Here is a 14,234-nt window from a genome sequence, read left to right on the forward strand (position 1 = left end):
TTGCTAGCTCTGTGGAACAGAATCCTCTTACAATGTGTAGATTGATGTGTATTTGGGGATTCCCTCCCTGGGGGGCAACGTATGGAAATGTAACGCATACAGCCGGTAATCGCCCGGCCGCGGTCACATTCGTCATTGATTCTGACGAGGAAGAATTGAATTAGAAGCCAGGGGCTTGAAAGGGTCGGCCGGCTGAGGGGGGATTAAGACAGGAACTGAGGACAAAACCACCGGACCCTCAGAAGCCCTTCATCTCGGCCCTGCCTGTCCGGCCGCCTTGGTCATTGTCACATAAAAAGCTTTCACTGAGCCCCCCGCTGGGGCTTTGTGCTTGGCGCTTGTGACACGGCTAATCAAAGCCCACATTGTCCTCTGTGGATCGTGTTACGGAGCCCACGCTGAGTCCTGAGTGGGGAGGAATTATCTGCTAAACGATATTACAGCGTGCCTCATTACACTACTGTACACACTAAGAAGGCTTTGGCGTGTTCCACCGGGGGGGTGGGGAGGCTTTTGGGGGGCAAAGCCACATATTACACCCCACGCAGCCAATGGCATCCCAAGCCCCCCCAGCTCCCATCACACTCAGCCAGGTTTGAGGTTAATGTTACCGTTGCTTCTTACCAAGTACAGAGAGAAACCCAGCTCCAAATAGTTAAAGATTAAATTAAATATATATTTGTAAGAAAAATGGGAGGCTTGTATGAAATCATTTTACTTAATAAACTAACGAGCCGCCGCCCAGCGAGGCTGGGAATGCGGATTCCCTTCCCAGCTCCAAGTTCGTCCCCAGGCCGCGTGCGAGGGGCGAGATCCCATTACGAGGGTCATTGACCACGATTCACACACGCTTACACGTGGCCAGTAATCCTACCCCGCGGCCCTCCCTCAAACTGCACTTTGGGTAATTTAATAAACTGCAAAGAGAGCAAATACTTGTCGATAAAGCGGCCCCATCCGGCCCCCGTCTAGTCGCCCGTTTCTCCTGCTGTATTTTTTTGCCTGTGCGTCTGGTTTAAGGATAAATGCTACCCTGTGGGACGAGTGTTTGGTGGCGTAACCATGGTAACTGAGGGTGAGGGCAATTAGTTTGGGGGTTATTAACCAGTGGAATTTAGAGCATGCATGAGTGTGAGCCTCTGACTCATAAACAGACACAACATGCGGGTAATTAGCTGCATTAATACTAATATAATAATAATACTAATAATAACAGTAATAATAATGAAATAATTATAGTAAAATAATAACAATAACAAAAATAATAATAAGTAATAATAATGAAATAAAAATAATAAAACAGCAATAAAATATTAATAATAAATATATTAATATAAAAAATATAAAAAAAAATAAATAATACTAATATGAACAATAAATAAATATACTAATATAAAAAATATTGAAATAAAATAACAATAAAATAATAACAAAAATGTTGCTTTGGGAAAGTGTGTGTTCGGATCCGCCGACCCAGTTCTGTGGGGGAATTGACGTCGGGACGCCGGAGACGTTGTTAATACTAACCGGTGCTAAACCAGGACATTCGTAGACGGTAAAATCGCCGTCCTCGTTTTCCTCGTCCGATGTGACGGCCGAGTCCGTGTGTTTGGGCTCGTCTTTATTTCTTTAAAGAGACACAAAATGTCATTATTAGAAAAAACGGCATCTAATCTACTCCCGTTTAACCCCATCGCTGCGTGATGTCATGGGGGGGGGCGCGTTACGTGGATCCCCTGCACAGTACGGGGCTCGGTATTAATGATAATACATCGAATTAACGATATTATAGATATTATTATTATTATCTTTATTATTATTATCGCCCCCATAATAATAGCGTAAGGAAGACTCACTTTTCCATTGATAGCATCTGCTGCTTCTGGTGTTGGTAATGATACATCTGGGCGTTTTGGGCCAACTTGTTATCTCCAGGCTGGCGAGAAACGGACAGAAATTTACTCAAAATGCTCCAAAAACCAACGATATCCACAAAGAACCCTAAAACGCGCATTTAACACGCATTTAACACGCGGACGGAACCCCGGAGCCTGACCGGGACCATGGACATCTAATGATCAGGCGAGTTGGTGGATAATAATAACGGTGTAATCCTATGATGTCATACATGGGGGACTGGCAAGGATTTTGGAGACATTAACCCTTTGCCGCCAGTGGCTTCGCATGGTGTCCAGCCCTGTAGCGAGATTCCTGTGCTAGGGACGGGACGGGGGGCGCGCCATGACTTACGGACGTCTTTTCGTAGGCGGGAGGCGGCGAGGACCTGAACGCCGGGTAATCCGCCTTCTCGGCCAACTTCATCTCCCTTCGCATTCTGCACCAGCACAGTCCGGCCACCATCAAGGCCAGGAGTCCCGTAACGGCACACGCGACCACCACGCCTGCCGGGACACAAGAACGTGAGCGCGGCCCTCGGCCCTACGCCAAACCATTGCCATTATGGCTATTTATATATTTATACAGAGACACAGTATATATTACATACATATATATATATATATATACACACACAGACACAGTATACATTATATATACATATACACACACACACACACAGACACAGTATATATTATACTGGGGAGCCGGACTTTCCCCCGAAGGCAGAGAATTAATAAATAATAAATAATATTAATAATAATAAATAATATTATTATTATTATCTTTTTTTATACAGCGCCAGCAATATACTCAGCGCTTGGATTATCACGATCCTTGCGGTCTCTTAGAGCGCCTGAGCTCAGCTGCGCCCGGTAACAGCCCCTGCTGGCCCGCTGTAAGCCCGTCCCTCCCCCTCGCTTGCCGCGATGGCTTTATTGTGACCCAGGGGGCTTTTCAGCGGTGAGGAAGGTTATCCAGAGAGCAACAAGGAATCAGCCCGACTTCTGTTTGATGAGGGATTAGAGGGGTCTTTAGCATTAAAGGCATTAAAAGGAGTTGAGGGGCCGTCAGCACCCATGCCGTGGGGGACCTTTAAACACGGACCACTTCTGTGGCCTTTTTGTTTGGCCCAGGTGAAAGCCGTGTAAATATCACCCACGGAGGGAATCGTTCAGCGGGGTTTAAAAAACACTGGCTTGGGCTAACTGCTTTTTGGGTTATTAACCCCTTAAGGACATCGGCATTGTGAACCCGTACTGTGAGTGCCTTACAAAATAGGGGCACTTTTCATGGTGTTAGCACTGCTTAGCGAGTCGGCTCCTAAAGTGGAGCGAAGCCTTAATGTTTCCAGTAAATGCCCCCCCCCCGATTCCCAGAAAGGTGTTGACTCTCGGAGCAGGTATATTACGGGGTTTATCCTCGATCTATAAAACAAATCAGAATGAAAACAATACACTGCATGAAAGCGATGGTCTGTACCGAGTATGAGGGCATCGCTGAGCGGCTGTTTGCGGCCCCTCTGTGGAGGCGCTGCGCCCCCCGACGCGTTTCCTTTCCTCTCCGACGGCGGCAGGTTTGGAGGAGGCGGCGGCGGCTTTGGGTTTGTGATGTTACCTGAGGAGGACACGGAAAGACGATAAAGAGTGACAGGGTCACGGCGTACAAGGGCTAGAAGGCTCAGTCTGCGACCCCTCAGAAATAAACGTGGGGTACCTACCGCGTATGAACGTGGGGTATGTACCGTGTATGAACGTGGGGTATGTACCGTGTATGAACGTGGGGTACGTACCGTGTATGAACGTGGGGTATGTACCGTGTATGAACGTGGGGTATGTACCGTGTATGAACGTGGGGTATGTACCGTGTATGAACGTGGGGTATGTGCCGTGTATGAACGTGGGGTATGTACCGTGTATGAACGCGGGGTATGTACCGTGTATGAACGCGGGGTATGTACCGTGTATGAACGTGGGGTATGTACCGTGTGTGAACGTATGTTTGTCCACCTACCTCCGTCAGCCAGCTGTAGTGTTTTGGGGTTCTGATTGGACAGTATGGTTGCCAGGTAGTCAATCTCTGCATCCACGTTGGGAAAAGCACCTTTTCCTGGAACAAAAAAAGTCCTCCATATTACATTCTTAATACCCGCTGGTCGGCCGTTCTCTATATCTACTGCCCAAGACACCCCGAGGGTCTGCAGCCCCGATTATCTCGCACTTTATATAAAAGACGTTGGGGCTGACATCGGAATGTCTCGGAATCGCTCCCGACTTCATGATCATTTAACACCGCGGCCCCCCGTTCACAAGAGCCCCCCCCCGTATGAGCCAAGGGTTAACGCTTTGGGGCAACAAATGTATAAATACGTCTTGAAAAGAAGCGTTCTCTGGGGTATCCTGGAGTAAGAGCTCACACTCACTCCGGAGACACCCAGAGATACTTCTGTCTGCCGTCTGTCCATTTATAAAGTCACGGACGCGTATCGGGCCCCGCACCCCCCCTTCCAGCCCCAAGTTGGGGGGTATTTAAAGAGGGACAATAAACTGCCCAATATAAGTGTAAGAGGAAGAAGCGCACGCGCTGTAAAAGGGGCTGAAAAGCTGGCGGGGTGAGGAGGGCCGGGCAACGAGCGCCGTAAACGCGACAGAAAGGCTGTCAGGACATACCAGAGAGACATCACGGCAACCGAGAGAGTGCCGGCCTGTGCCGAGGAAGGAGACGGCCGCACCGTCGCCACGTTTTACTGCCCGCTTTAAAACTCACGATTCCAACTGTTCTTCCCATCTCTGCTGGGATGCTCTACACTGTGTCCACTACTACTTTAGTTGTAGTTTTATTTGGGGGGGGGTTAAAGTTAATGTAATAATCTGGAGGTTTCTTGCCACGTTTGCGCCATTCTGTGCCACTCACACCCGAACACGCGTTCTTAACGTATATATTACCGTATATGGACGATTCTCAGGATCCGTGGTTTTTTTTGTTATTTGTTATAAAGAAAAAATGTTTCAAATTTTAATTTTTGTTTCCAAACATAACGTTTCAAGTTAAAAGCCAAAATTAACCTGTGAAGTTCCCAAATATTTTGAAAGGCGCTTATTAAGGCGAGCCATAGGGAGCAAAGTGTTAACCTCCTACAGTCACGTTCTGGCTGCCTGAGGATAATGAGCGTTGCCATTCTACAGCAGGGGCAAATGCACTGATTGGCCACTGCTGGGTCATTGTGAGTGGTCTTCAAAGACCTTCTGGGGTCTTGACCTGCTGTATCCGGGCAAAAAAAGCCACTTCTCCCTTTAGATTTTCCGCAAGCAGACGTGATTGGCTCGCTTTGTTTACAAAACATGGGAAGCTACCGCAACAGGTAAAGCCCCCCCATGTAGGCTCCCGGCAGGGGGTCCGGGCCAGACCAGGCTCTATTGTGCGGGGGGGGGGGCCTGCGGTGGACAGAGAGCCCATCTGTCCCATTCTGTCTTTGCTTGTCCTGCGGCTGCCTCGTTAGCATGCGCAGCTCGGACTGCAGCTATTCACCAAAGGACCTGTTTGTTCTGTTTTGGGGAAAGGAAAAAGGTGTGATGAATGAATGAATTTGGGAGTCCGGCAGCCCGCGCCGCGTCTTCCCCCCAATACACAAAACTAATTAGCCCCCGGCACCAACCGCTCTACGCTAAGAAGTCCCTTCGGCGGCCGCGGAGCTGGGGCTTCGATACAAAGTATTATGGGATATATCAAACGCTGAATACGGTGCGGATCTCATAAACCCTGGGGGTGCCCCGGGGGGGGGCTACAAACTGCGTTACCCCCCCACGTACTGTAATGCGGTGATAACACATTATCACTCCAGATAACAGGCAGGGGGCAGCTTGCTTCATTTGCACATAATACCCCCCCGTCTCTCGGAAATAAGAGAACACCCCCCCCACAAGTATTAAAACTGCATCCCTTCCTCTCGGAGCACGACGTCTCCAGCTGTACAACTCCCATGACACTCAGCCAGCACGAGAGCGGCGCGACCCGCACCGGCCGGATATCAATGCAGCCAAAATAAACGGATTTCCCCGACATCATCAAAGGCGTTTTATGACCTTGATGCAGACGTCTGATAAACAAGATTTATTTACCGAACAGTTAACCCCTTAATAATTATGCTTATCAGCTTCTAATCATTAATTAGCAGAGTGTCACATTAGTGCCTTATTGCCTTAACAATGGACCTCTGACGCCCAGAAGGCGAATTAACTAAACGGCGCGATACGGCTGACTATTTTTTCTTCTATTTAGTACTTGAAGTCCCTAATAAATGACATATCGCTGTTTAATCGATGAGGAAGACCCTTCGTGTCCCGGACCCCCCCCCCCCGGTGTCCTCATCGTATTTATACTTAGTATGTACACTAGATATATGGGGGTACTCAGACTCAGCCGGCAGATCGGCCCCTGTCGGCCCCATCTGGTGGCCTCAATTAGCCTTTGGTCTCGTCTTAGATTCAGGAGCCGTATGTCTTTCCCATGCATGTTTAATACCCTCACTGTATTACCCTCTACCACCTCTGCTGGGAGGCTGTTCCACGTATCTTACAGGGCTGTGTATATTTGATTTGATCACAAGCTGTGACTGGAAATCCGGACGAGGTAGGGCTGGCATGCAGCTCCTTAAGCAGTAGTCATATCCTGAGAGGATGCCGGCGCGGAGCACCCGGGGGCCGCACATCACACCCATCAATATGTACACAAAAAGCACACATTTACACAACTTGTATATTAGAAAACGGACCCGGTTCGCACGTCTCGCACACACTTTATATTCACAATGACAGAGATATTTACTGCATGATACAAGAGCGCCCCCTAGTGCCCAAAACAAAACCCCCTCTGTGTGCTGAACAATGGATACACTAACTTTTTTTGTATGGGGGCAAATAAATGACACCCCTAGGCAGGAGGTGAGGGGTAATGTGCTTCTAGGGCATTTAACACTTTATTTACTAAGACAAGGGGACGCTCCGCCTCGGACCAGCGCAGTCAGTGGCCATAAATATGAATTAATGATATGAAATCTATATTAACCGCTTATTGTTACGGAAGCCAATCCACGTGATGTCATTGTTTTGAGTATTTTGGATTTTTTTCCCATCTCTTTGTATAATTAATAAAAGCTGATTAATAAATCGATCCCGCGGGTGAAGGAGGGGATTTATAGAATATTCTGCTTTTAAAAGACATTCCAGTTCCATGCTTTTACCGCTTTACTCCGGCCATTTAAATGTATTATTATTGTTTGGAGTCTCCGAGTAATTATACATTTTATTAGATGTACCGAGTGACGGAGAATATATCTGAGACAGATGGCTTGGGTGCTGCGAAAAGGAGCGTCATTAGCCGTCTTCAGGTACGTGGAACAGCCTCCCAGCAGAGGTGGTAGAGGGTAATACAGTGAGGGTATTAAACATGCATGGGATAGACATACGGCTCCTGAATCTAAGACGAGACCAACCACTGATTAAGGTTTGAGTCTTTACAGCAGGAGAAACGGGCGACTAGAGGGGGGGCCAACAAATAAATACGACAGCCCCTGTATAATAGAGCGCTAGATAACACGGCCTGATCCAACTGCATACAAGAGTCACAGTCCTGCCCATCACTAGCTGAGTGGAAAGAGCATCTTCCGCAGGGGAGCCCGGGACCCTCCGCCAGCAGCGCATGCACAGCCCAGCCCCAGCGCAGCTTACCTGCATGGTGTCTGTGCATGCGATCCCCGTAGATCGCGGGGTACCCGAGGCCCACCGACCACAGGACACAGACGCACTTAGTGAACACGCCACGGCCGGCCTTCATGGTGTATAACATGCGCAGGGGAGGGATGAGGCACCCAGCGAGCAGCAGCGGCCCCGGACTCGATGTGCCTTCCTAGCTGCGAGCTCACAGACGCGCGTGGGCAGCGGGGGAGACGCTCGGATGTTCCCCCGCACCGCCACCGGCCAGCAGCCAATGAGAGGACACACAGCATGCAACGCACCTTATCGAGGGATGCAGGCAGGGGAGGAAAAAACGTGCGACGGAGCCTAAACAGCTTCGAAATCCTCGTTATTTTTTAGTGACAGCCACAGAAAGAGGATTCCGGAACGTATTAACCCTTGAAGGTGCCAGGCATTGCTAAGCGACGCCCCGCTCACCTCTCTCTCTCTAGGTTTGGGTCGACCTGTCGGTAATTAGCCACGGGCCGCAGAAAACGCCTCGTAAAGAAACGACAACATAAATAACAGACGCCGGTCAGGACATGGATTCCCGGCAGCAATAAATCACACGAGCGATAACCCGCGGCTTTAAAGCGCATGATATATATATATATACAGCGAGTAAATATTCCGGGGGCTGCGGCTTTAAATCCACGGTGCCCTCCTCTGCCTATATAATCTATATAATAATAATAATAAATAATAATAAACTCTGTGTAATAATCCAATACATAATAATATTTTATTATCCCCGTCACACAGCCCCACCCCTCGTGGTTTAATAGCACAGATGATAAATCAGATATTAAAGGGACGCCACGATTCCCAATGAGAAAAAAAGTCCAACTCTGGATAGCGGATGATCAGCGATGATAGAAAAGTATCAGAATGTAACGGGACGTGAAGAATAGAACGTCCGCACTCCTTCTGGAACCTGCGCTCATCTGCTGCCTGCTACCGTGCTGTCTGCCTGTCTGTCCGTCAGTCTGCCTGTCTGCCTGCCCGTCCGTTCTTCTGTCTGCCTGTCTGTCTGTTTGTCTGTCTGCCTGTTTGTCCGTTTGTCTGCCTTGGGGAGTTTCACGGTTAAATCGGAAAGGCTGGCAGAGGACAGAAATGGAGCCAAATATCCCCGCTCCCCGTTGAATTGGATTTGGAGAGAGTGTGGGATCCCTCAATGCGTCACTCGGAGAAGCTGTGGGCGCCGCGGGGGGCCGAGTGCCAAATGAGCTCCCACTCTATGTTTGTTAAATGCGGGGAGAGGCAGGGCTGAGGGCTCCTTACGCAGAGACCCCGTTACTCTCCGGGCGAGCAAAATATGGAAGAGAGTGGTGGGTTTCCGAGGACCCCCATAAGAATGCCGCATCCCATACAATCCAATACAATGATGATATAGAGGAGAAGAGTAAATATACAAACTGAAACTCTATGACCAGACTCGGTAAAGGCGAGACACATCGCAGGTATAGAGGATTGGGGGTTATTGTTTTCTGATGATGTCTGCCCTTCAACTTAATGCTTCGAAAGGGTATTTAGTCATCGGATACTAAAGGGGTCTCAGTATGTCCGGCTTGGAGGAGAGAAGAGAGAGAGGTGTCAGAGATGGAATGGAAGGAAGATTTACTTTACTGAGAGGGAAGTAGATGAGTGGAACAGTCTTCCAGCAGAGGTGGTAGAGGGTAATACAGTGAGGGTGTTAAACATGCATGGGATAGACATACGGCTCCTGAATCTAAGACGAGACCAACCACAGATTAAGGTTTGAGTCGTTACAGCAGGTGAAGCTGGCGACAAGACGGGGGCCGGATGGGGGCCGATCTGCCGGCAGGTTGTGGGTTTCTTTGATAGAAACTACTTCTTACGAGGCTTTGCGGTGCCTTTAAAGCATACTGCCCCCCCCCCCTGTATAGCATGTTGTTCATTGAAACTGCTCTGTAATCACAATAAATGATATCTGCTGTCCTCGCTACTGAATGAAATGTTCTGGACGGCAGAGGGGCAGATAATTAACTGCGCAAAAACATCTGACGGGAGACGGTGGGGTAATTTAAGAATAATGATGCACCTTCGTCATGGAAACACCACGCAAAGACTTTATTCATTACACAATCGGCGACCCAGAATGCCTTGCGGGGTAATGTGGTTTAACTATTCATGTGAAGGATTATCATCCGTGTGACGATCACGGCCCTGCGTCTGCCCCTTCATAGAAGGACACAAGACGCTCGACGCCGAGGAAATAAAATTAAAATAAATAAAGCTCATTCATTTTTCATGCGTTTGAACTCAGGGTCGCCTCCAACAAAAGCCGCGGATCCTTCCCATCATGCACATGGCTAGCAGGGAGCCCCCGGGGCAAAGCATTGGCCGGGTGAGTCCTTATCTGCCATCAGGATCCAATCCGTACAGTTACTTTGTCCACATTAAACCAGGGACCCAACGGACAGCTACATGTTAGAAACACAGGGTCATTTACTCAATCCAGGGCGCCCCTTGCTTGGGTTTAGCCCTGTTACCCACTCTAATATTTATCGTACCGTCTTAGCGGTAAACAATATGATGTCTCGGTCTTAATCACCCTGAGGGACTCTCTGGCTAATTAAGGTCTATGGGAAAAGGACTTCATTAGCATAAGCCTGACTTCATTAGCATTGCCATAAAGCGAGACATTTCGTAAATTCATTCGTTATTTCTTATAAATAAGTGGCCGCTGTGGTTTACGTGCAGAACCCAGCTGATGTAACCCAACTATGTTGGACGGCGATCAAAACAAGGGATTGTTACCTGGGAGTCACCGGACCACGTTTGTGACCACGGGGTAGTCCCGGGAGAGACACCGCACCTTAAAGGGTTTGTGACATTCCCCCCAAAAAATAAGCAAGAGATCCGTATCTCCATACCTTTTGGTGACTGCGGAGCCTCCTGGCATTTTCCATCTCTGGATTCCTCGAAGCCCTGGAGGCAGGGGCCACACACATGGGAGCCGCTGGGGCAATACTCTCTCCGCTCTAAAGTACAATCGATTTTTCGACAATGGTCAACTGGAAAAGACAGAAACCACAACTGGGTTAGGGGGTAGCATGCGGACACCAGAAAACCATATTCCATATATATTATTATTATTATTTATATATATTTTATTATTTATATATATTTATTTATATTATTATTTATACATATTTTATTATTTATATATATATTTATTTATATTATTATTTATACATATTTTATTATTTATTATTTATATATATATTATTATTATTTATATATTTATTTATATTATTATTTGTATATATATTTTATTATTTATATATATTATAATATATATTTTATGTATGTGACCCCCAGCGCCAAATACACAGAACTATTTCAGCTTCTCTTTCTGTAAATGTGTTTTTGAAAAGGCCCTAAAAGCCCTATTTGGAGCGAATAACAATGAGGCGCATCTTGGCTGGAGGTAGGACGTCCGGAAACAAACGAAACAAGTAAAATTGTAATTAATGCGAGTGATTTACGCGCGGAGCCGCTCGGAACCGGATCGGCGGAGCGGTCGCAGTGACATTCGCCTTAAAGTCGCTGAATGACCTAAATCTATGGCGCTAGAATTGGAAGAAATCTATGAATTAACATAAAAAAGGAATTTATTCAGTTACGTTTATTACAGCACTTGGTGGCGTCGTTCGCAAACGAATAATTCCCTATTGCAGTAATTTGCATGCGGCTGCGCGCGGTGATGTCATATACGAGGGACAAAAATACCGATCGCCTGCCGGAACGGCTCGAATGCTCGGAAACCCCGCGCTCCTCCGGCGCTGAAGTTTAACCACTGAAGAGTCGATACATCTAACATCACTTTATTGGAAAATCCCCCGATCGATCTGCTTGCGGAAAGACGGATTTCCATGCATTTCTGGGTAATAACGGAAATCAGCCAACAGCGGCTTTTCCCTCCCACGCCTGCGGCGTTTTCTTTGTCCTCCGCGCAGGCGCGGCGCCGACCCAATAAATTACCCCCGCTTCTCGGCTAACATCTGTCTTGCGTCTAATCTGCCGATGTGTGTCTGTCAGCGCCGGGCTTCGCCTTCCCTGGAGAAGGCAAGTGGCCGCGTTATTAATGTCCGGGGAGTTTTAACCCCTTTAAAGCCGCTCCCTGCCATCTAATTGGGGGAGAACGTGGGATTTGCCCCTCGTATAAAGGAGTCGAGGATCAGAATTTGTTTGGTTCTCCCACTCAAGTCATCGCAGCTTCGAAGCGTAGGGGGCTTTCACCTGGACTAGTAGCCCCGTCAATGGGCAACCCTGTTGGCAGCCCACCATGTTTCAATGGTAAGAGCGCCCACCCGTCACGAATCCCATCTTTTTATGGGATCATTTGCCGTAGATATCGGCAGCGTCTAAAATGATATATTTCCGTGAAAATGCTTCATAGATTTTTTTATATATATATTTTTTGTCTTTCTTCTTGTTAATACGACCCCGACATCGCGAATCTGCATGCCGGCTCACGCCTTCCGCCGCCGCCATGCAGGGAGACGCAAATACAGCCGCGATTACAAATTCAAGCCGAGCAGAAAGCGCCGGGGGCATAAAATAAGCGCGTTAGAAGAATTAAACAGGTCTTGACCCGCCGCGCGGCAGAGGGCTGTGGACGCGGTCGGCCGTAACGGGCTGCCTAGCCATGCGAGTCACGGGGGGGGGGGGCGAATACGAGTCACGGGGGGCCGGATACGGCCGGACTGCAGATTCACCAATCAAGCGTTTCCGGATCTTCTCAGTGCGGACACGGGGGGCTGCCGGCACGTTGCAGGGGCTCTGCGCGGATTTACGAGCCGTAGGAATCCCCGAAGAGACGTTTTCCGAGTATATTCGAGTCCGCGAGACCCCACCGAGACCACGGCACCGAGTCATCGGATGGGGCTGAGCCCTCCCCGCCAGATTTATTAAAAGTCTTAAAAGTCAAGTGTTCTAAAAGCCAACAGATTCAGCCCAAAACCCCCAGCTGTGTTATTGGGTTACATTTTGGGTGGATTTTGGGTCGAATCTAGTAGAAAGAGGAACGTGGCGCAGTCTCGGGATGTTGGCGCTGATTGACTTTTACCGCTTGACACCAGAATAGCCCTTCATGCATTTCAGCCCATCGGGAATGGGGGCCGCCATCGCTAGCCGTAGCCATGCCTACCCCGAGGACGGTAATTCCCGGCCTGCCTGTACGAAGACTTTTACCCCCCCCTCTAGGGCCAACTCGTTCCAGCACCCGACGGGTCAGCGGCTACTGTCACCGCCACGTACCGTCACCGCCACGTACCGTCACCGCCGGCTCCGTGCCACCTGCTAAGGGAGGTGTAGGGGAGCAGTGAGGACAGAAGGGGGCGCTCTATCACCTCGCTGTAATAAAGAGCCCTTTCCAGAGGGACTCCGCGTATTCGTACCGATCCCTCAGCAAACTGGATCAATACTGCCATGGCAACTCATCAAAGATTTAACCCTTTCAAGGGCCAGGATGGAGAGCAGTGCACAAAAATAAATATCTAAGTGCGTGTGGAGCTGAAGCCCAATCGCCTTTAACGCAAGCCCACCAGACCCCCGGGGTCCTTGCCTCGGCTTTCACCGGATAATGAAGCTCTTTGTGCACCGATGGGTTAAAGCTTCACAGGGAGAGGTGACCGAGCCAGAGACCGCCGAGGTGCCATCTGCAGACGGCTTACGTCAGTTAAAAGACCTTGACGAGGCCGACATGTTGCGGTGGGAGTCGATGCGCGGGGTATGAGTAAGGCGATCGCTCGCTCTCCCCCAGGTAACGCCATTCATGTGGAAACCACATTCTGCCAGAAAGCGTTAGAATCAGCGCTGACGGCACCCATGGTGGATACGGCGCTGTGTAATCGCCTAACGCGCACAAATACACTTTCTGTGATCAACAACGTCTAGTATGAGGCATCGCGTAAAATAAATAAAGTAAATAATAAATAAATAAATGATGTTTTTTCTTTGTGTGTAAATTGTGTTTTGGAATAAAATGTCTCTTCCTCCCACTCCCACTCCCACTCCCACTCAGGATTCGTGATTTTGTAGGGATTCCTATGGGAAAGGCACTCATAAAAGAAAATAATATGATATAATATTACAAATATTACATAGCGACTTATATATAACTCGTATATAAAAACAAAATAAGCGACCGCTTAAAAGAAAAAAAAGATGTTATTTTTATGCATCGCATTCAAAAGTTATTTTATACGGAGATAAAAATCAGCTAGAATAACGTACGTAGGAATTAAAAACCCTGAAACGCGACGGTATCTTTTGAGTAATGGCAGTGAGTGGGTTAATCGCCAGTGATAAGTGATCGGAGACGGAGCGTGACCGTGGACCGTGGCGGCTCTTCCTACATGGCGCATGTTATGTGGGCCTTCTAATTATTCTCTGCTCAAAATAGCCTCACATGAATCGAGGTCCAGCACGTTGGTGCTGAAAGGGTTAACCAGATTAACGGAGCGTCGTTACTCCAGTTTCTTGGACCGGATTGGAATCTGTCGTATTGCAGCACACAACCCGCAGTCCTTCCCCGCACCTCTGGGAGAGAGAAAAGAGAGAAGGAAGAAAGAAGGA

The 14,234-nt window shown here is 48.3% G+C and overlaps 1 protein-coding gene across 1 annotated transcript in view; it reads right to left on the reverse strand.

Annotated features, from left to right (window-relative positions):
- NPDC1 (neural proliferation, differentiation and control 1) overlaps positions 1–14,234 on the reverse strand; it is a 29,061-nt gene that overhangs the window by 1,009 nt on the left and 13,818 nt on the right. Inside the window, exons 2-7 of the mRNA XM_053473476.1 lie at positions 10,526–10,666; positions 3,910–4,005; positions 3,379–3,513; positions 2,251–2,402; positions 1,857–1,936; positions 1,528–1,627 (exon numbers count right to left, since the gene is read on the reverse strand). Of these exons, the coding sequence (XP_053329451.1) occupies positions 1,528–1,627; positions 1,857–1,936; positions 2,251–2,402; positions 3,379–3,513; positions 3,910–4,005; positions 10,526–10,666 (704 nt within the window). The remainder of the gene's footprint in view (positions 1–1,527; positions 1,628–1,856; positions 1,937–2,250; positions 2,403–3,378; positions 3,514–3,909; positions 4,006–10,525; positions 10,667–14,234) is intronic.

This window comes from Spea bombifrons, chromosome 8, assembly GCF_027358695.1.
Source record: "Spea bombifrons isolate aSpeBom1 chromosome 8, aSpeBom1.2.pri, whole genome shotgun sequence".
NCBI classification, from domain to species: domain Eukaryota; kingdom Metazoa; phylum Chordata; class Amphibia; order Anura; family Pelobatidae; genus Spea; species Spea bombifrons.